General features: G+C 34.3%; 3 protein-coding genes across 3 annotated transcripts; 1 reads left to right on the top strand and 2 right to left on the bottom strand.

Annotated features, from left to right (window-relative positions):
* Nucleotides 1–10334: 10334 nt before the first annotated feature.
* On the bottom strand, nt 10335–11714 carry LOC123899906 (protein pleiotropic regulatory locus 1-like). Its single transcript, XM_045951172.1, has one exon. The coding sequence runs from the start codon at nt 11666–11668 to the stop codon at nt 10370–10372; it is 1299 nt and encodes a 432-aa protein (XP_045807128.1). The 5' UTR covers nt 11669–11714; the 3' UTR covers nt 10335–10369.
* Nucleotides 11715–13270: 1556 nt separating this feature from the next.
* LOC123896721 (G-type lectin S-receptor-like serine/threonine-protein kinase At1g11330) lies at nt 13271–15488 on the top strand. The gene is made up of 4 exons (XM_045947076.1): nt 13271–13378; nt 14554–14654; nt 14745–14895; nt 15110–15488. The coding sequence occupies exons 1-4, from the start codon at nt 13271–13273 to the stop codon at nt 15416–15418; spliced, it is 669 nt and encodes a 222-aa protein (XP_045803032.1). The 3' UTR covers nt 15419–15488.
* A 2725-nt stretch (nt 15489–18213) lies between these two features.
* Nucleotides 18214–19820, bottom strand: LOC123899908 (protein pleiotropic regulatory locus 1-like). Its single transcript, XM_045951173.1, has one exon. It carries the CDS (start codon nt 19654–19656, stop codon nt 18358–18360), a length of 1299 nt encoding a protein of 432 aa, XP_045807129.1. The 5' UTR covers nt 19657–19820; the 3' UTR covers nt 18214–18357.
* Between the last annotated feature and the right edge of the window lie 752 nt (nt 19821–20572).

Consider the following 20572-nt stretch of genomic DNA (forward strand, 5'->3'; position numbering starts at 1 on the left):
GATATACGGATTATTTGTAATTAACACATTTAATTTGTTAATCGGTGATTGATAATACTGTTGAATTTTGTGAAATTCATTGTGTAATTCATATCTCTAAGTTGTTACTTGTTGAGTAAGTAAACATAAGTTTGTTACAACCAATAGCTTAGGTGGCAAGTAATTGGTTAGTTTGTTAGTTAGTTAAGCTAACAAACCATTGTGGTTAGTTAGAAGTGTCTCTAGAAGTTAGTTAGAGAGTTTGTTAGGGGTTAGTTTTAATTTTTGATTGTAATTGCTTGGTGTGTCAAGCAAAGTATAAATGCACTAGATGCATCAATTAGTGGTTGTAACCCTTTCTTTTGTGCCCCAAGTGGATGAATAAAAACTCTCTTTTTCTCTACATTTTATCATCTTCTTCTACACATTCATATCATCAATTCTTCTTCATTCTTTTCCATTCAATTTGATCAAGCTTGCAAAAGTTGTGAATCTGCAACTGTGCTCATTGGCAAGCCTGAGCCTGTGCAGTGTGTGTGTGTTTTGCAAGCCTGCTGTGATTCAAGTGTGTGTGTGAGTGCTTCTTGCTGCGCCAACAACTGGCATCAAGAGCCTGGTTCGTGCTATAACCATGGCAACCTTCAACAATGGTCAATTCCCTGCAAATTTACCAGTCTTGGATGGAAAGAACTATGACAGTTGGAGCAAGCAGATGAAAGTCTTGTTCAACTATCAAGATGTGATGGATCAAGTTACCAATGGTGTGGATCCACTCACAGATGGAGCAACAGAAAATCAAAAAACTCAGCACAAAGAGTTGAAGAAGAAGGACTTCAAAGCCTTATTCATAATCCATCAAAGTGTAAGTCCAGATATATTTGAGAAAGTTGGTGACTGTGAGTCTGCAAAACATGCTTGGGATATTTTGGCTGCAGCTTATGCTGGTGATCAGAAGGTAAAGAAAGTGAAATTACAAACCCTAAGAAGACAATTTGAACAGCTGCTAATGGAGGATAAAGAAACTGTAAGTGATTTCTTTACTAGAGTTGCAAAACTGGTTAATGAAATGAAAGCATGTGGTGAAACTGTGTCTTGTTCAATGAGAGTAGAGAAGATTCTGAGATCATTATCTCCAAGGTTTGATTATGTAGTAGCAGCTATTGAGGAATCTAAAGATCTTGATAGCATGAAAGTTGAAGAATTACAGGGATCTTTAGAAGCACATGAACAAAGAATGAATCAGAGAAATTCTGATAAGTCTAAAAGTGAAATTGCTCTGCAGGCTCAACAGAATTACAAAGATAAGAAGGGAAAGGGTAAATGGAATGGTAACAAAGGGAGAGGAGGGCACAACAATGCTGGTAACAAAGATAAACCAGAATCTAGTAACACAAATCAAAAGAATGAAAATCAAAGAGGTGGTTTTAATGGAAGAGGTGGAAGAGGTGGAAGAGGTGGAAGAGGTGGCAAGAAAAGATTTGATAAAAGCAATGTTCAGTGTTACAATTGCCAGAAATATGGACACTTTGCTGATGAGTGTTGGTCCAAGAAAGAGTCACAAGATGATGAGGCAAAGATAGCTAAGCAAGATGACAATGATGACCCTGTGATGTTCATGGTAACAACTAAAGAAGATATGAGCTGTGGTGAGGAATGGTACTTGGATTTAGGCTGTTCAACACACATGACAGGAAGAAAGGATTGGTTTACCAGCTTCAACCAATCACACAAAAACAAGGTGAAATTTGCAAATGATAGCACATTGAACTCAGAAGGTGTAGGAGTTGTGTGCATCAGAAGCAAGAATGGTGATGAAGCCTTCATCAATGATGTACTCTATATACCAGGTATGAAATGCAACCTTCTTAGCATAGGCCAACTGCTAGAGAAGAATTATAAGATAGCCATAGAAGACAATATGATGAGATTAATGGATTCAAACAGAAAGTTAATTTTGAAAGCTCCAATGTCAAAAAATAGGACTTTCAAAATTGAACTCAATGTATTGGATCATAAGTGTTTGGCTACAGCAGTAGAGAAAGATGATTGGACTTGGCATTATAGATTTGGACACTTGAATTTTAGAGATTTAAACATGATGCATAGTAAGCACATGGTATCTGGCTTGCCTAAAATTCAAATTCCAAATGAAATATGTGAAGATTGTGTACAGTCCAAGCAACACAGAGACAGCTTCAATAAGCATGTGATGAGTAGAACCAAGTGTGTATTGGAAGTGATCTACTCTGATGTATGTGGACCAATGCAAGTTGATTCAACAGGTGGAAATAGATACTTTGTATCATTTGTTGATGATTACAGCAGAAAACTATGGACTTATCTTATCAACAAGAAAAGTGAAGTGTTTAATGTTTTTAAGAGATTCAAGTCTATGGTTGAAAAGCAAAGTGGTCATGAGCTGAAAGTGTTAAAGACTGATGGGGGAGGTGAATATGTGTCAGGTGAATTCACTGAATTTTGTGAAGCAGAAGGCATTATTCATGAAGTGATACCACCCTATACACCTCAACAGAATGGAAGTGCTGAGAGAAGGAATAGAACCATAATGAATATGGTAAGATGCATGCTTAAAGGTAAGCATTTACCAAAGGAATTGTGGGGTGAAGCAGTGAACACTGCCTGCTATGTGCTTAACAGATGTCCTACCAAAAGATTAAACAATGTAACTCCTGAAGAATGCTGGTCTGGGAACAAACCTAATGTGAGTCATTTGAAGGTGTTTGGTTCTATAGCTTATAGACACATTCCTGATCAGACAAGAAGAAAGCTAGATGACAAGAGTGAAATGATGATAATGGTTGGATATCATTCAACTGGTGGATACAGACTCTACAATCCTATAAGCAAGTCTATAGTTATTAGTAGAGATGTTATCATAGATGAGTTGAAAGAATGGGACTGGTCAAATAATAGAAGAAAAGATTCAGTAAGCATTGTGTTTGATAATGATCAAGTAGTGACAGAAGAAGCTGTTAGTGACAATGAACTGAGAAGATCAACAAGGGCCAGAGTTCCATCAGTAAGACTCAATGACTGCATCATTACAAGAGATAATGAGATCACTACTGAGGGTGATTTAGTTCACTTGGCATTCAATGCAGAAACTGAACCAGTGAACTTTGAAGATGCAGTAAAAGATGAGAAATGGCTAGCTGCTATGAATGAAGAAATTGAGTCAATAGAAAGAAACAACACTTGGAAGTTAGTTAACCTTCCAGATGATAAGAAAGCAATTGGTGTGAAGTGGGTTTACAAGGTGAAAGTGAACCCTAAAGGTGAAATAACAAGGCATAAGGCAAGGCTAGTAGTGAAAGGCTTCCTGCAGAAAGAAGGAATAGACTTCAATGAGGTGTTTGCTCCAGTTGCTAGAATGGAGACAATAAGGTTAGTGACTGCATTAGCACATTACAATAGATGGTCAATGCATCAAATGGATGTAAAATGTGCTTTTCTGAATGGTCCACTTGAAGAGGAAGTATATGTGGTTCAACCATCAGGGTTCATAGATAAAGAAAATGAATCAAAGGTATACAAGCTGAACAAAGCACTGTATGGGCTTAAGCAAGCTCCAAGGGCCTGGAACAAAAGAATAGACAGATTTTTGAGTGATATTGGCTTCAGTAAATGTATAACTGAGCATGGAGTGTATGTGATGAAGTCTGCAACCAGTGATACAATTTTACTGTGCCTATATGTTGATGATCTGTTAATTACTGGAAGCAATGAGGCTCAAATCAGCAAATTCAAAGTGGACATGATGAAGGAATTTGAAATGGTTGACCTTGGTCACATTTCATATTTCTTAGGGATTGAATTTCAGAAAACTAGTGAAGGCTTAATATTGCATCAGAGAAAGTATGCAAGTGAGATTTTGAAGAGGTTTGAAATGGATAAATGCAATCCAGCACTTACTCCATCAGAACCAAGACTTCAGTTGACTAAAGAAACAGATGAAAGAGATGTGGATTCAACTGAGTACAGAAGACTCATTGGATCTTTGAGGTATCTATGCAACACTAGGCCTGATATAGCCTATAGTGTTGGCATAGTCAGTAGATACATGGAAAGGCCTAAGATGTCTCATTTGTCTGCAGCAAAGAGAATCTTAAGGTACATTAAAGGGACACTAGACAATGGAATTGTTTTTCAAACACCAGATGGAAGCAACTTTGATTTGGTTGGATACACTGATTCAAATTGGTGTGGAGACAAGGATGACAGAAAATCCACAGCTGGCTACATCTTTCTGTATGGTGGTGCACCAATTTCATGGTGCTCAAGGAAAGAACCAGTGGTAGCTTTATCTACTTGTGAAGCTGAATACATTGCTGCTTCCCTAAGTGCTTGTCAAGGTGTTTGGTTAAGCAATTTGATCACAGAGATAAGCAATGTGGAGTGTAGTTCAGTAACACTCAAAGTTGACAACCTATCTGCAATTAATTTGGCTAAGAATCCAGTGGCTCATGGCAGGAGCAAGCATATAGAAATGAGATTCCATTATCTGAGAGAGCAGGTAAGCAATGGAAGGCTCAAGCTAGAACATTGCAGGACAGAGCTGCAGATTGCAGATGTGCTAACCAAGGCTGTGACAGTGGAAACCTTCTTAAGGTTGAAAGGCTTGATGGGCATAAGATCCTTAGAGAGTATGAATTAAGGGGGAGTGTTGAATTTTGTGAAATTCATTGTGTAATTCATATCTCTAAGTTGTTACTTGTTGAGTAAGTAAACATAAGTTTGTTACAACCAATAGCTTAGGTGGCAAGTAATTGGTTAGTTTGTTAGTTAGTTAAGCTAACAAACCATTGTGGTTAGTTAGAAGTGTCTCTAGAAGTTAGTTAGAGAGTTTGTTAGGGGTTAGTTTTAATTTTTGATTGTAATTGCTTGGTGTGTCAAGCAAAGTATAAATGCACTAGATGCATCAATTAGTGGTTGTAACCCTTTCTTTTGTGCCCCAAGTGGATGAATAAAAACTCTCTTTTTCTCTACATTTTATCATCTTCTTCTACACATTCATATCATCAATTCTTCTTCATTCTTTTCCATTCAATTTGATCAAGCTTGCAAAAGTTGTGAATCTGCAACTGTGCTCATTGGCAAGCCTGAGCCTGTGCAGTGTGTGTGTGTTTTGCAAGCCTGCTGTGATTCAAGTGTGTGTGTGAGTGCTTCTTGCTGCGCCAACAAATACTAACTTTACACTTTAAACTAAAATTGTTCACTTCACAAAAAAGAGAATGCATTTCCTCATCCTCACTTTATGGTTGGTGATAATATATATATAAGAGTCACAATTCAAGTTGAACAAAAGCACTAAGAAAAAACAACCAAACAAACAAACAAATGTATAACTAACTAATAAGGGTATCATTCCAACGTGTCTTTGGATTCCTTTAGGGTCACCACTTATCTATGTACGTTTTCATCCATCCTTCCATGTTAAGTTTTTTGTGCTAATGACTTGTAAAACTTAAATTTATCCCAGAACCATCCAAAGAGTACTCCACTCTTTATTTATTCAGAATCCAATGCTCGATTAACTTTAAAAGTTAACAACTTTTTAGTCGTACTAAATTTAAATTGGATGAAACATCAAACATCTAAAAAAATCGATAACTTACACACTTTAATTTAAGGATTAATTAACAATTTAACACTACATCTAATAAATAAAAAAACATTATTGAATGTCAGTCTAAAATTGTATTTTATGTCAATGATGTATGCCCGTTAAACTCTTCAAAATTATAAATCTTAGTTACTATTTTTTCTGTGGTTAGTCCTGTGGAGTGGAATTAAACATGACGTATATAATTAATTCTAAAACAAGAAGGACAACCACTAATGTTAGTTCTTATCTTTTATGATTGGCTTTGGCCAAAAGAAAATATGGTTGTGTTGTGTTGTGTTGTGTGATAAGTAAAGAAAAATAAACACAATGTTTGATTTATTCGGTAGGATTTGAGATTAAAGAAACCTAATGTACTACACTATATCTATATGTTTGACCTTAACAAAGATTGATTACTTGTGGATGCAAATATGCAATATATATCTAGAACTTCAACCAGGTCTAATTAGCCTCTAACAAAAATTAAAAATGTACTCCCTTCGTTTCAAATTACTTGACTTTTTAGAAATTTTTTTTTTTTTTTTAAATTACTTGTCTTTTTGATAATTTATGTTATATTTTGTCTATTATACCCTCCTTATTTTAAATATTTTCATTTTAAATCTTTTTATTGTATTTTTTTTTACTAAACTTCTTTGTATAATTTGTTTAAAAAAAATTGATACATGACATATTAAATTTATTGGAAAGAGAAAGTGAGTGCAAAAAAAAAATATTGGTGAATTAAAATAAGGTTATAATAGGAAAATAAGGTGCAAAAATACACTTTCTTAATTTCTTGTTTTTTTCTAAAAAGTCAAGTAATTTGAAACGGAAGGAGTAATATTAAAAGGTATATTAAAAAAAGTTGAGTAACACTAAAAATTAGTTCAACAATAAATTTAGAAAAATGTTCATACAACAGAAATTATGGTACATTACCAAAAATTATTTTATAGACTACGTTAGAGTTAGCAAAAATATCAGACTTTGGTTTAGCTAGAATAGTTAAAGGTGGAGAAGATAACGAAGCTAACACAAACAGGGTTGTTGGAACATAGTATGTAATCCTATGTCATTTGGCATTATAATGTTGGAATCAGTGGTTTAACTTTAACTGGTGTTATTATAATATATGTTTGAAATGCAGTGGTTATATGCCGCCTGAATATGCAATGGAGGGACTTTTCTCTGAGAAATCAGATGTCTATAGCTTTGGGGTTTTATTGCTAGAGATTGTTAGCGGAAGGAGAAATAGTAGCTTTTATAACAACGAGGATTCTCTTAGTCTTGTAGGCTTTGTAAGTCCATATATTCCGTGTCCTTAATACATGAGATAATAATTGTTAGCAATACACTCTCAACACTTCATTATTGTCTAAAATTTATGTGGATTTCACTGATCTATTGGTGAAAAAGACTACTTTTTAACCAAAAATAACAGTGTTGGAATCATATTCATAAAGAATCTCACTATTATTATTAATAATTTTATTATTGTGTTTTTCTTATTAGGCATGGAAGTTATGGTTAGAGGACAACATTATATCTCTAATAGATCCGGAAGTATGGGATGCATGCGTTGAGAGAAACATGTTGAGGTGCATACACATAGGACTTTTATGTGTGCAAGAACTTCCAAGAGAAAGACCAAATATATCAACTGTAGTTTTAATGCTCATAAGTGAGATTACACATCTTCCTCCTCCAGGAAAAGTTGCATTTGTTCATAGACAAAATTCTAAAAGTACAGAATCTTCACAAAAAAGTCATCAATCTAACTCAATCAACAATGTAACTCTGAGTGAAGTTCAAGGCAGATAAACTATGACATGTGAAGTTAGTGTAATGAAGAGCAAGCTACTATGGTGATTTGTGTTAATGGCTATACTGTTCGGACAAAATTTGTGATGCATGCTTAGAAGGGAGAGGCTGCAACACTCCAGCATGTTATTTTTTAGACAAATTGCAAAGTTCTTATTGATGTTATGTATGGGACCAGTTGTGATATCTGAGTTAATTTGTGTCGATCGTTTCAAATATTAAGATTTTGTTTTTGTTGTTACCATAATATAGGTACGAAGTTGATACTGTCGTTACCGATGATTAATATCCGTCGGAGAACCTATGGGGCAAACAAAGTGGGTTCTCTCCTCTCAACTGATTTTTTTTCCATACAGAGTCAGGAATCGAACTCCTGACCACTTGCTTAAGGGGCGAAAACCCTTACCAATATGTGGTGAAAGTAACATGCTAGGAAAGAAACAGCAGATACCATGGTCAAGCCATAAAAACATGCTCTTACACTTAATCTCATCTCTAAAATTCCTCTAAAACCTGGAAAAACACCGAGAATATCTCTGGTGTTGGTGACATGCCTGCAGGGTACCCTCTGTTTATGAGGAGTAGGCCTAGTCTTAGAGAGAAACAACTTAGTCATTAAATTATGAGTGCAATTACATCTAACAAAATAAGAAGGCGCAAGGCATGGCAACTGCAATGCCAATAGCAGAAGTAACTACAGTGTCCGGAAGAACAAGAGGGGCAGAAGTTGCTACAAAACCAACCACTGATATCTTAGACACTCCGACTAACACATTTTCAGCAACATACTTAGCTAGATTTACAATATAAAATTATTCACATGAATAAAAACATGAATTTAGAAGCTCATGATCTCTTGAAAATCATCTCATTTTTTTCTAAATAATTAGAATTTTACAAGCACAAGAAACATAATAACCTCAACCATTACAAGCATTAACAACTTACTTTCATACAAAACTAATTAAAACCTATCCTACTTCATTTCATTTACATAAATTTTGGTTGAAACATTTTATCAAACAGAAAAGGAGCATTGCACCGTAAGGCACAACAACAGAAAAATGAGATATTAGGACAATGAGATTACCTTTGGTGGAAACGGCAGGCAGAGATGCGAAACACCTGATCATGCAATCCCATGAGAAAGATCATAGAGTACTCATATATATGTTTATTACTGTTTTTCTAGTTCAGTCCAAATAGTCACAGAACCATGTGCTCCTGCCAAATAGTCACAAAAATCTTTACGTATATACAGTAACGGTCTATAATAGGATTATTGACGTTTAATGTTAGGCGGTTATTCTGACGGTCATATTTAGGTCATCATATCCATTTTCACAATGATGACTGTGACTCACATCGGAGGCTTTATATTTGCGCAAAGAGCTCAGGTATTATTCTTTACTTTAAAACCACTCACTTCGAATTCACACAAATAGTAACTTGCTATTAGAGTGTCTTGCGAGTACACCACCTTTATTTTCACAACCATTGTTCAGACGGGACATTTTACCATCCAAAATCTTTCAAATTTGGTAAGATCAATTTTTATATTATGTTGAACAATGATAATTTGATAAAAACAATAAAATCAAAATTTAATTGGTGTGAAACAAATATAAGAGTGACAATTATTGTGTGAAACAAAATTCAATTTTTTTATGTTAACCTTCTGGTTTTTCAGAGGAATGAGTCTCGATAATGTAGAGTTCGGTCACCAATTCCTATTAGGAATCAGACTCATTTGGTCTTGAAATCTATTTTTTGGTTGTCAAAACCTTAAATACAATTTTGGTCATCATGAATCTATAAATATAGTCTGCAAATCCCTTCCGAGTCTGAGTAGATTTATAAGTACTTTGACTAGAAGTACTAGTACTTACTAGACAAACCACCCTAGATCAAAACACCAAGTACAGTCTAGTAAGTTGCTCTCAAAATTGTAAGATGAAATTCACACAAATTAAATTTTAATGCAGTTCTAATTTTGTAAAATATAAAAATTCTATCGTTAAAATCTGAACCGTTAATCTCAATCAATGTCTTTCTATTCCTGAACCAGTTAGTGTTGATCAATGTCTGGATCACACTAATCCTAATTCTATTGATATATCTGAATCTAATCATGACACTACACCTAGTCATGATCAACCAACCCCTCTCAGACAATCCACTAGACCTAAAAGACCACCATCACACCTTGTGGATTACCACTGCAATAATGTAGTTCACAAGACACCTTATCCCATCAATAAATTCATCAGTCATAATCATCTTTCCCCTTCTTATTCCACATTCTGTTTATCCCTTCTCAGTAATAATGAGCCTAACAACTACGCTGAAGCTTCTAAGCATGACTGTTGGGTGAAAGCTATGCAAAGTGAGCTCCATGCATTATCTAGCAATAACACATGGACTATTGGGTGAAAGCTATGCAAAATTAGCTCCATGAATGCCGTTAAAATTTGAACCCTTCACGTAGACTCACACCTGTGTGTGTCACACGAGTCTTTCTTCAGCTCTTGGCATCCAAACAACGACTAACATGAATGAGACATGTTATTTACAAATATAAAAATTCTATCGTTAAAATCTGAACGGTTAATCTCAATCATATAACTCTAATTTTTATTGACTAAGTTGGTTGAGTATATTACTACTCATAAAACGGAATTTCTTAGTCTTTGTTGTAAAAACAAGAAAATAGGAACACCTCAATAAAACACAAGTTTGTTTATTTCCTTTTCACCTGAAACCCTATTTTATTTTGCAAAACTATTGAATATTGAAATACATATGAATCTAAGCAGTAATAATCTTTATTCAAGTTCAAAGAAATGTTACAAATTAAGATGATTAGAAGTGTGCTAAAAAGCTAAGTATGAAGTAACAGCTAGCACATCTAATCAAAATGAGGCCGGGCTACATACATAACTAGAACCGACGGATGTCTTTAGGAGGCCTGAAGTTAAGGGGATGTGTTTCTTGAGTGGCATTTTGATCTTGTTTCCACATTTTTATTGTTTTGTCGGCTTCACATGATATAAGCCTCGTACCGGTGATATCATAGGTTAAAGCATAAATACCAGCTTCACTATCCAGTGAACCAGGTTGTACAATTGTTTGTAATTGCTGGAAATTGTGACCACTCTTCCAATCCCAGAACCACATACTACCGTTGTCACCTCCGGTAACCATAACACCCTCCTCATTGACTGCCAGTGCATTGATAATAGTTTTCTGTTGAGAGAGCATATTGTGACAAAATTGTCCTTTTGGAAGTGTGAACTTTTTAATATTATCAGCCGATGCAGATGCAAAAGCTCGCTGTTTAGGATGTGGAGCCATTGCTCGAACAGACTTTTTATGGTTTGTAAGTGTAGTTAGCAATGTTTTACCATAATACCTAACATCCCACATCTTGATTGTAGAATCATGAGAACCAGTAACAACTTGATAAGGGTCCGTTTCCGTTGTAAACACAGAGCAGACAGTATTGTCATGACCTAGAGCATGAATTTGGGTTTGTTTACGTATGTCCCAAACCCGGCAGACAGAATCACGTCCTCCGGTAACTAACATGTTGTTGTCGTCGGGATGAATAGACAAGCAGTAAACACCACTGAGATGACCATGATAAGACCTAATAACCTTGTTCTGTTCAAGATCCCAACATTTAACTTGTTTATCATCAGCAGCAGAAAACATGTAGGTATGTTTGTTGCTAATAGCAAGTGCTCTTACTTGTTGGATGTGACCTGTTAATGTGAGTTTTAGAACACCAGTTGCTAAATCCCATATCTTGATAGTTCGATCTGCAGAACCAGTAGCAAACCATGTATTACTGGGATCAACTGCAATAGATGTCACCCATCCTAAATGACCACTGATGACTCTGTAGTTTTTCCATGGTGCATGCCAATCAGGTCGTGGCCATTTACTTTCCATTCTTTCCATCAAAGAAGATGTTGAGAAATTCCTGGAAGATCCTCTGCTTGGCATTGATGGACCTGGAAGTAGAGCAAGCCCTGGTTCTTGAGACTGATTCTTTGTAGCAGAATTCTTCGTCTGAGGTTGAGCAATGCTTTCTTGAATTCCACCATACTCGGCATTCACTTTGTAATTAACACGAATTTTCTTGCTTTCGGAATCGGGAGGAGCGAGTTGTTGATCAAGTGGAGAGAATAGATCCAGGGGACGTTTCTTGAGTGATTGTGGTTCAATTGCTTCCATACGACGACGTATTAGACGGAAGTGTTCAAAAACCAAAAACACTATGCTTTGCTTCCTTCCGATGAATGAATGAATTATGGGAATCGATTAACCAATTTGTTGTCTATATATAAGTAAAAAAATAACCAATCTTTTTTAATTTTGTTTTTTTGATATACAATCTTTTTTTTCGAAGCAAAATCTTTTTTGATATACAATCTTCTTAAAATATTCACTAAAAGATTAAAATTTATTTTTATATCAAAATATTGCAACTAAATCTTTTTATTTTTTTTTTGGTGAGAGTAACTAAATCTTTTTATTGTTTCTATTTTTTTAGGCTAAACTTTCTATAAGTTTTTTTTTCTTTCCTATCTTTATGCGTATATTTAAAAAAATATGAGAAAAACTATTGTTAAATAATTTTTATGTTGTAATGCTCGATTAACTTTAAAAGTTAACAACTTTTTAGTCGTACTAAATTTAAATTGGATGAAACATCAAACATCTAAAAAAATCGATAACTTACACACTTTAATTTAACACGATTCAGATGAATTTAACTTACACACTTAATTTCGGCGCGTGTGATGCACGCGCGCTGATTGTGTCCAATAACACGCTGCCACGTGTCCTGGGGGGGGAAAAAGAAGTGGGGGGCGCGTGTATTATTGGGTAAAATTACAGAAATGCCCCTGTTGCTCTATTCTTTCAAAAATTAAAAAAATGGGTATTTTTGTCCAACTCAAAAGGTGCACCTTGCTAACTTAGACCCAACTGGGTCTAAGTTAGCAGCCCCCTATATATATATATATATATATATATATATATATATATATATATATATATATATATGAAAAGTGCTACTATTCTACGAGAAAGAAAGAGGTTAGCGATATTTTTTGCTTTGAGAAAATTATATCAAATTTACAAAATTATCCCTTATTTAAAACTGACTTAAAATAATAACAAATGATTTTTTTTGTCAAATATAAAAGTAGACATTTTATATCTTTATATTTTTAAGTGTGTGTGTGACACACACAGAAATAGAAAGTAAAAATGACAAAATAGGCACAAAAAAAAAATATGAAACAAATGTGTACATAAAAACATGTTCTTTAATTGAGGCTTGAGAAATAGTTGAGGAAATCTGAACAAGAACGAGATTTGAAAAATTGCATCAAGATAATCATTCATTCAATCAAACCACATTTTCCTCTCAAATTACAACATTTTTAGATTTTGATCATCTCGTCGTATCATTTAAGGTATCTCACCATCATTTCACTCTCATATTTTCTTCTATATATCTTTATTCTTCATGCATGATGGAGTATATAATATTCATTCTATTATAAACTCATCATATCTATTGATGTGTATTTGGATTTCAGATCCTCTCTTACAATGGTGAAACAAAAAAATTCATTTAAAACACATACATGATTTTTTTTTTTGTTTAACCATAGAGAGAGGATCTAAGTTTGTGATGATATGTGTGAATTTCATTTTTATTGTCATTTTTAACCTTCTCTATGCATTTATAATATAATTATTTGAAATTTAAAATGTTATTGTTCAAGTATAATTTTGTGTTATTATCAAAGGTGGCAATACATTATGGGAGATCAAAAGTCAAGGTATGTGAAGTTGACCAAAGATAAAGAACAAGCACCATTTCGAGATATTACTCCTGGAGAGCTTAACCAACCCATTGATGTTCCACAAGTAATCTACTTATCTACTCTCTTTTTTTTTTCCATGTTTCTTATTTTGAGGATTTTGAAGGATTTTACAATGTTGATGAAATAGAAATTTAAAAAAATGACAAATTGTTCAATTTCTAGTACACAATATATATCGCCAATAAAAGGATTTAGATCTTTTTCTTAAATTGTTGGTCTCATTGGTGAAAGCAAGTTTCTATTGAAATTAGAAGTTCCACATAGGTGAGAACAAGGAAAACCAATGTATAAGTTGTGGAGTTTGAGTCCATGTCCATTGCTTCGAACTTTTCGAAACAACGCAAACTCGTTCGCAACTATGCCACACTCTAATTAGATTTGGGAAATAATTCAAAATATTTCTATGACGTTGACACAATTAGCAGGTGTCTAACATGTGTCCAAGATATTTTTGAGAAGTACGACATCTGAATCGTGTTCGATTCAGGTTATCGATTTTAATTTAACTTACACACTTTGGCCAAAAGAAAATATGGTTGTGTTGTGTTGTGTTGTGTTGTGTGATAAGTAAAGAAAAATAAACACAATGTTTGATTTATTCGGTAGGATTTGAGATTAAAGAAACCTAATGTACTACACTATATCTATATGTTTGACCTTAACAAAGATTGATTACTTGTGGATGCAAATATGCAATATATATCTAGAACTTCAACCAGGTCTAATTAGCCTCTAACAAAAATTAAAAATGTACTCCCTTCGTTTCAAATTACTTGACTTTTTAGAAATTTTTTTTTTTTTTTTAAATTACTTGTCTTTTTGATAATTTATGTTATATTTTGTCTATTATACCCTCCTTATTTTAAATATTTTCATTTTAAATCTTTTTATTGTATTTTTTTTTACTAAACTTCTTTGTATAATTTGTTTAAAAAAAATTGATACATGACATATTAAATTTATTGGAAAGAGAAAGTGAGTGCAAAAAAAAAATATTGGTGAATTAAAATAAGGTTATAATAGGAAAATAAGGTGCAAAAATACACTTTCTTAATTTCTTGTTTTTTTCTAAAAAGTCAAGTAATTTGAAACGGAAGGAGTAATATTAAAAGGTATATTAAAAAAAGTTGAGTAACACTAAAAATTAGTTCAACAATAAATTTAGAAAAATGTTCATACAACAGAAATTATGGTACATTACCAAAAATTATTTTATAGACTACGTTAGAGTTAGCAAAAATATCAGACTTTGGTTTAGCTAGAATAGTTAAAGGTGGAGAAGATAACGAAGCTAACACAAACAGGGTTGTTGGAACATAGTATGTAATCCTATGTCATTTGGCATTATAATGTTGGAATCAGTGGTTTAACTTTAACTGGTGTTATTATAATATATGTTTGAAATGCAGTGGTTATATGCCGCCTGAATATGCAATGGAGGGACTTTTCTCTGAGAAATCAGATGTCTATAGCTTTGGGGTTTTATTGCTAGAGATTGTTAGCGGAAGGAGAAATAGTAGCTTTTATAACAACGAGGATTCTCTTAGTCTTGTAGGCTTTGTAAGTCCATATATTCCGTGTCCTTAATACATGAGATAATAATTGTTAGCAATACACTCTCAACACTTCATTATTGTCTAAAATTTATGTGGATTTCACTGATCTATTGGTGAAAAAGACTACTTTTTAACCAAAAATAACAGTGTTGGAATCATATTCATAAAGAATCTCACTATTATTATTAATAATTTTATTATTGTGTTTTTCTTATTAGGCATGGAAGTTATGGTTAGAGGACAACATTATATCTCTAATAGATCCGGAAGTATGGGATGCATGCGTTGAGAGAAACATGTTGAGGTGCATACACATAGGACTTTTATGTGTGCAAGAACTTCCAAGAGAAAGACCAAATATATCAACTGTAGTTTTAATGCTCATAAGTGAGATTACACATCTTCCTCCTCCAGGAAAAGTTGCATTTGTTCATAGACAAAATTCTAAAAGTACAGAATCTTCACAAAAAAGTCATCAATCTAACTCAATCAACAATGTAACTCTGAGTGAAGTTCAAGGCAGATAAACTATGACATGTGAAGTTAGTGTAATGAAGAGCAAGCTACTATGGTGATTTGTGTTAATGGCTATACTGTTCGGACAAAATTTGTGATGCATGCTTAGAAGGGAGAGGCTGCAACACTCCAGCATGTTATTTTTTAGACAAATTGCAAAGTTCTTATTGATGTTATGTATGGGACCAGTTGTGATATCTGAGTTAATTTGTGTCGATCGTTTCAAATATTAAGATTTTGTTTTTGTTGTTACCATAATATAGGTACGAAGTTGATACTGTCGTTACCGATGATTAATATCCGTCGGAGAACCTATGGGGCAAACAAAGTGGGTTCTCTCCTCTCAACTGATTTTTTTCCATACAGAGTCAGGAATCGAACTCCTGACCACTTGCTTAAGGGGCGAAAACCCTTACCAATATGTGGTGAAAGTAACATGCTAGGAAAGAAACAGCAGATAACATGGTCAAGCCATAAAAACATGCTCTTACACTTAATCTCATCTCTAAAATTCCTCTAAAACCTGGAAAAACACCGAGAATATCTCTGGTGTTGGTGACATGCCTGCAGGGTACCCTCTGTTTATGAGGAGTAGGCCTAGTCTTAGAGAGAAACAACTTAGTCATTAAATTATGAGTGCAATTACATCTAACAAAATAAGAAGGCGCAAGGCATGGCAACTGCAATGCCAATAGCAGAAGTAATTACAGTGTCCGGAAGAACAAGAGGGGCAGAAGTTGCTACAAAACCAACCACTGATATCTTAGACACTCCGACTAACACATTTTCAGCAACATACTTAGCTAGATTTACAATATAAAATTATTCACATGAATAAAAACATGAATTTAGAAGCTCATGATCTCTTGAAAATCATCTCATTTTTTTCTAAATATGTAGAATTTTACAAGCACAAGAAACATAATAACCTCAACCATTACAAGCATTAACAACTTACTTTCATACAAAACTAATTAAAACCTATCCTACTTCATTTCATTTACATAAATTTTGGTTGAAACATTTTATCAAACAGAAAACGAGCATTGCACCGTAAGGCACAACAACAGAAAAATGAGATATTAGGACAATGAGATTACCTTTGGTGGAAACGGCAGGCAGAGATGCGAAACACCTGATCATGCAATCCCATGAGAAAGATCATAGAGTACTCATATATATGTTTATTACTGTTTTTCTAGTTCAGTCCAAATAGTCACAGAACCATGTGCTCCTGCCAAATAGTCACAAAAATCTTTACGTATATACAGTAACGGTCTATAATAGGATTATTGACGTTTAATGTTAGGCGGTTATTCTGACGGTCATATTTAGGTCATCATATCCATTTTCACAATGATGACTGTGACTCACATCGGAGGCTTTATATTTGCGCAAAGAGCTCAGGTATTATTCTTTACTTTAAAACCACTCACTTCGAATTCACACAAATAGTAACTTGCTATTAGAGTGTCTTGCGAGTACACCACCTTTATTTTCACAACCATTGTTCAGACGGGACGTTTTACCATCCAAAATCTTTCAAATTTGGTAAGATCAAATTTTATATTATGTTGAACAATGATAATTTGATAAAAACAATAAAATCAAAATTTAATTGGTGTGAAACAAATATAAGAGTGACAATTATTGTGTGAAACAAAATTCAATTTTTTTATGTTAACCTTCTGGTTTTTCAGAGGAATGAGTCTCGATAATGTAGAGTTCGGTCACCAATTCCTATTAGGAATCAGACTCATTTGGTCTTGAAATCTATTTTTTGGTTGTCAAAACCTTAAATACAATTTTGGTCATCATGAATCTATAAATATAGTCTGCGAATCCCTTCCGAGTCTGAGTAGATTTATAAGTACTTTGACTAGAAGTACTAGTACTTACTAGACAAACCACCCTAGATCAAAACACCAAGTACAGTCTAGTAAGTTGCTCTCAAAATTGTAAGATGAAATTCACACAAATTAAATTTTAATGCAGTTCTAATTTTGTAAAATATAAAAATTCTATCGTTAAAATCTGAACCGTTAATCTCAATCAATGTCTTTCTATTCCTGAACCAGTTAGTGTTGATCAATGTCTGGATCACACTAATCCTAATTCTATTGATATATCTGAATCTAATCATGACACTACACCTAGTCATGATCAACCAACCCCTCTCAGACAATCCACTAGACCTAAAAGACCACCATCACACCTTGTGGATTACCACTGCAATAATGTAGTTCACAAGACACCTTATCCCATCAATAAATTTATCAGTCATAATCATCTTTCCCCTTCTTATTCCACATTCTGTTTATCCCTTCTCAGTGATAATGAGCCTAACAACTACGCTGAAGCTTCTAAGCATGACTGTTGGGTGAAAGCTATGCAAAGTGAGCTCCATGCATTATCTAGCAATAACACATGGACTATTGGGTGAAAGCTATGCAAAATTAGCTCCATGAATGCCGTTAAAATCTGAACCCTTCACGTAGACTCACACCTGTGTGTGTCACACGAGTCTTTCTTCAGCTCTTGGCATCCAAACAACGACTAACATGAATGAGACATGTTATTTACAAATATAAAAATTCTATCGTTAAAATCTGAACGGTTAATCTCAATCAAATAACTCTAATTTTTATTGACTAAGTTGGTTGAGTATATTACTACTCATAAAACGGAATTTCTTAGTCTTTGTTGTAAAAACAAGAAAATAGGAACACCTCAATAAAACACAAGTTTGTTTATTTCCTTTTCACCTGAAACCCTATTTTATTTTGCAAAACTATAGAATATTGAAATACATATGAATCTAAGCAGTAATAATCTTTATTCAAGTTCAAAGAAATGTTACAAATTAAGATGATTAGAAGTGTGCTAAAAAGCTAAGTATGAAGTAACAGCTAGCACATCTAATCAAAATGAGGCCGGGCTACATACATAACTAGAACCGACGGATGTCTTTAGGAGGCCTGAAGTTAAGGGGATGTGTTTCTTGAGTGGCATTTTGATCTTGTTTCCACATTTTTATTGTTTTGTCGGCTTCACATGATATAAGCCTCGTACCGGTGATATCATAGGTTAAAGCATAAATACCAGCTTCACTATCCAGTGAACCAGGTTGTACAATTGTTTGTAATTGCTGGAAATTGTGACCACTCTTCCAATCCCAGAACCACATACTACCGTTGTCACCTCCGGTAACCATAACACCCTCCTCATTGACTGCCAGTGCATTGATAATAGTTTTCTGTTGAGAGAGCATATTGTGACAAAATTGTCCTTTTGGAAGTGTGAACTTTTTAATATTATCAGCCGATGCAGATGCAAAAGCTCGCTGTTTAGGATGTGGAGCCATTGCTCGAACAGACTTTTTATGGTTTGTAAGTGTAGTTAGCAATGTTTTACCATAATACCTAACATCCCACATCTTGATTGTAGAATCATGAGAACCAGTAACAACTTGATAAGGGTCCGTTTCCGTTGTAAACACAGAGCAGACAGTATTGTCATGACCTAGAGCATGAATTTGGGTTTGTTTACGTATGTCCCAAACCCGGCAGACAGAATCACGTCCTCCGGTAACTAACATGTTGTTGTCGTCGGGATGAATAGACAAGCAGTAAACACCACTGAGATGACCATGATAAGACCTAATAACCTTGTTCTGTTCAAGATCCCAACATTTAACTTGTTTATCATCAGCAGCAGAAAACATGTAGGTATGTTTGTTGCTAATAGCAAGTGCTCTTACTTGTTGGATGTGACCTGTTAATGTGAGTTTTAGAACACCAGTTGCTAAATCCCATATCTTGATAGTTCGATCTGCAGAACCAGTAGCAAACCATGTATTACTGGGATCAACTGCAATAGATGTCACCCATCCTAAATGACCACTGATGACTCTGTAGTTTTTCCATGGTGCATGCCAATCAGGTCGTGGCCATTTACTTTCCATTCTTTCCATCAAAGAAGATGTTGAGAAATTCCTGGAAGATCCTCTGCTTGGCATTGATGGACCTGGAAGTAGAGCAAGCCCTGGTTCTTGAGACTGATTCTTTGTAGCAGAATTCTTCGTCTGAGGTTGAGCAATGCTTTCTTGAATTCCACCATACTCGGCATTCACTTTGTAATAAACACGAATTTTCTTGCTTTCGGAATCGGGAGGAGCGAGTTGTTGATCAAGTGGAGAGAATAGATCCAGGGGACGTTTCTTGAGTGATTGTGGTTCAATTGCTTCCATACGACGACGTATTAGACGGAAGTGTTCAAAAACCAAAAACACTATGCTTTGCTTCCTTCCGATGAATGAATGAATTATGGGAATCGATTAACCAATTTGCTGTCTATATATAAGTAAAAAAATAACCAATCTTTTTTAATTTTGTTTTTTTGATATACAATCTTTTTTTTCGAAGCAAAATCTTTTTTGATATACAATCTTCTTAAAATATTCACTAAAAGATTAAAATTTATTTTTATATCAAAATATTGCAACTAAATCTTTTTATTTTTTTTTTGGTGAGAGTAACTAAATCTTTTTATTGTTTCTATTTTTTTAGGCTAAACTTTCTATAAGTTTTTAAAAAAATATGAGAAAAACTATTGTTAAATAATTTTTATGTTGTAATGGTCAGCATTGGCATGAGTAAGTGTTTATAAGCAAGAGACAATCCTCACCTTACAAGTCGATTTTGTAGGGTTGAGTTACACCCAATACACAATTCTAAGATGGTATCAAAGTCTATCCACGATCCGTTGGGCCACCTGCTATCAGGTTTCCGCTATCGGACCACCCACCATTTATTTCCGCGCACCAAGTCCAATAGTGCTTGGTGCGAGGGTGTGTGTCAAGAGTCCCATATCGGTTGAGAGATGACCTAAATAAATGTTCATAAGTAAGAGGCAATCCTCACCTTACAAGCCAATTTTGTAGGGTTGAGTTACGTCCAATTCACGGTTCTAAGAGTTTCTGGACTATTAAATTAGAAATTTGATTAAAAATATTAAAACTTCCCCTCTAGAAATACACAGATTCATGTTTGCTCGGATGATTTTGGCCATGTAAGTGGTTGTCACATTGACTTGTTGCATCTAAAATAAGATAGTCTTGTGGCATGTAACTTGTAAATGGATTTTAGGGACGAAACCGGTAAAAT

Source organism: Trifolium pratense, linkage group LG7 (genome assembly GCF_020283565.1).
Source record: "Trifolium pratense cultivar HEN17-A07 linkage group LG7, ARS_RC_1.1, whole genome shotgun sequence".
Taxonomy (NCBI): Eukaryota; Viridiplantae; Streptophyta; class Magnoliopsida; order Fabales; family Fabaceae; genus Trifolium; species Trifolium pratense.

Coding starts and splice junctions, on each gene's coding strand:
- LOC123896721 (XM_045947076.1), top strand. CDS start 13,271: ATGGGAGATCAAAAGTCAAGGTATGTGAAGTTGACCAAAGATAAAGAA. Junction 14,655..14,744: donor AACAGGGTTGTTGGAACATA/GTATGTAATCCT, acceptor TTTGAAATGCAG/TGGTTATATGCCGCCTGAAT. Junction 14,896..15,109: donor CTCTTAGTCTTGTAGGCTTT/GTAAGTCCATAT, acceptor TTTTCTTATTAG/GCATGGAAGTTATGGTTAGA.
- LOC123899908 (XM_045951173.1), bottom strand. CDS start 19,656: ATGGAAGCAATTGAACCACAATCACTCAAGAAACGTCCCCTGGATCTA.
- LOC123899906 (XM_045951172.1), bottom strand. CDS start 11,668: ATGGAAGCAATTGAACCACAATCACTCAAGAAACGTCCCCTGGATCTA.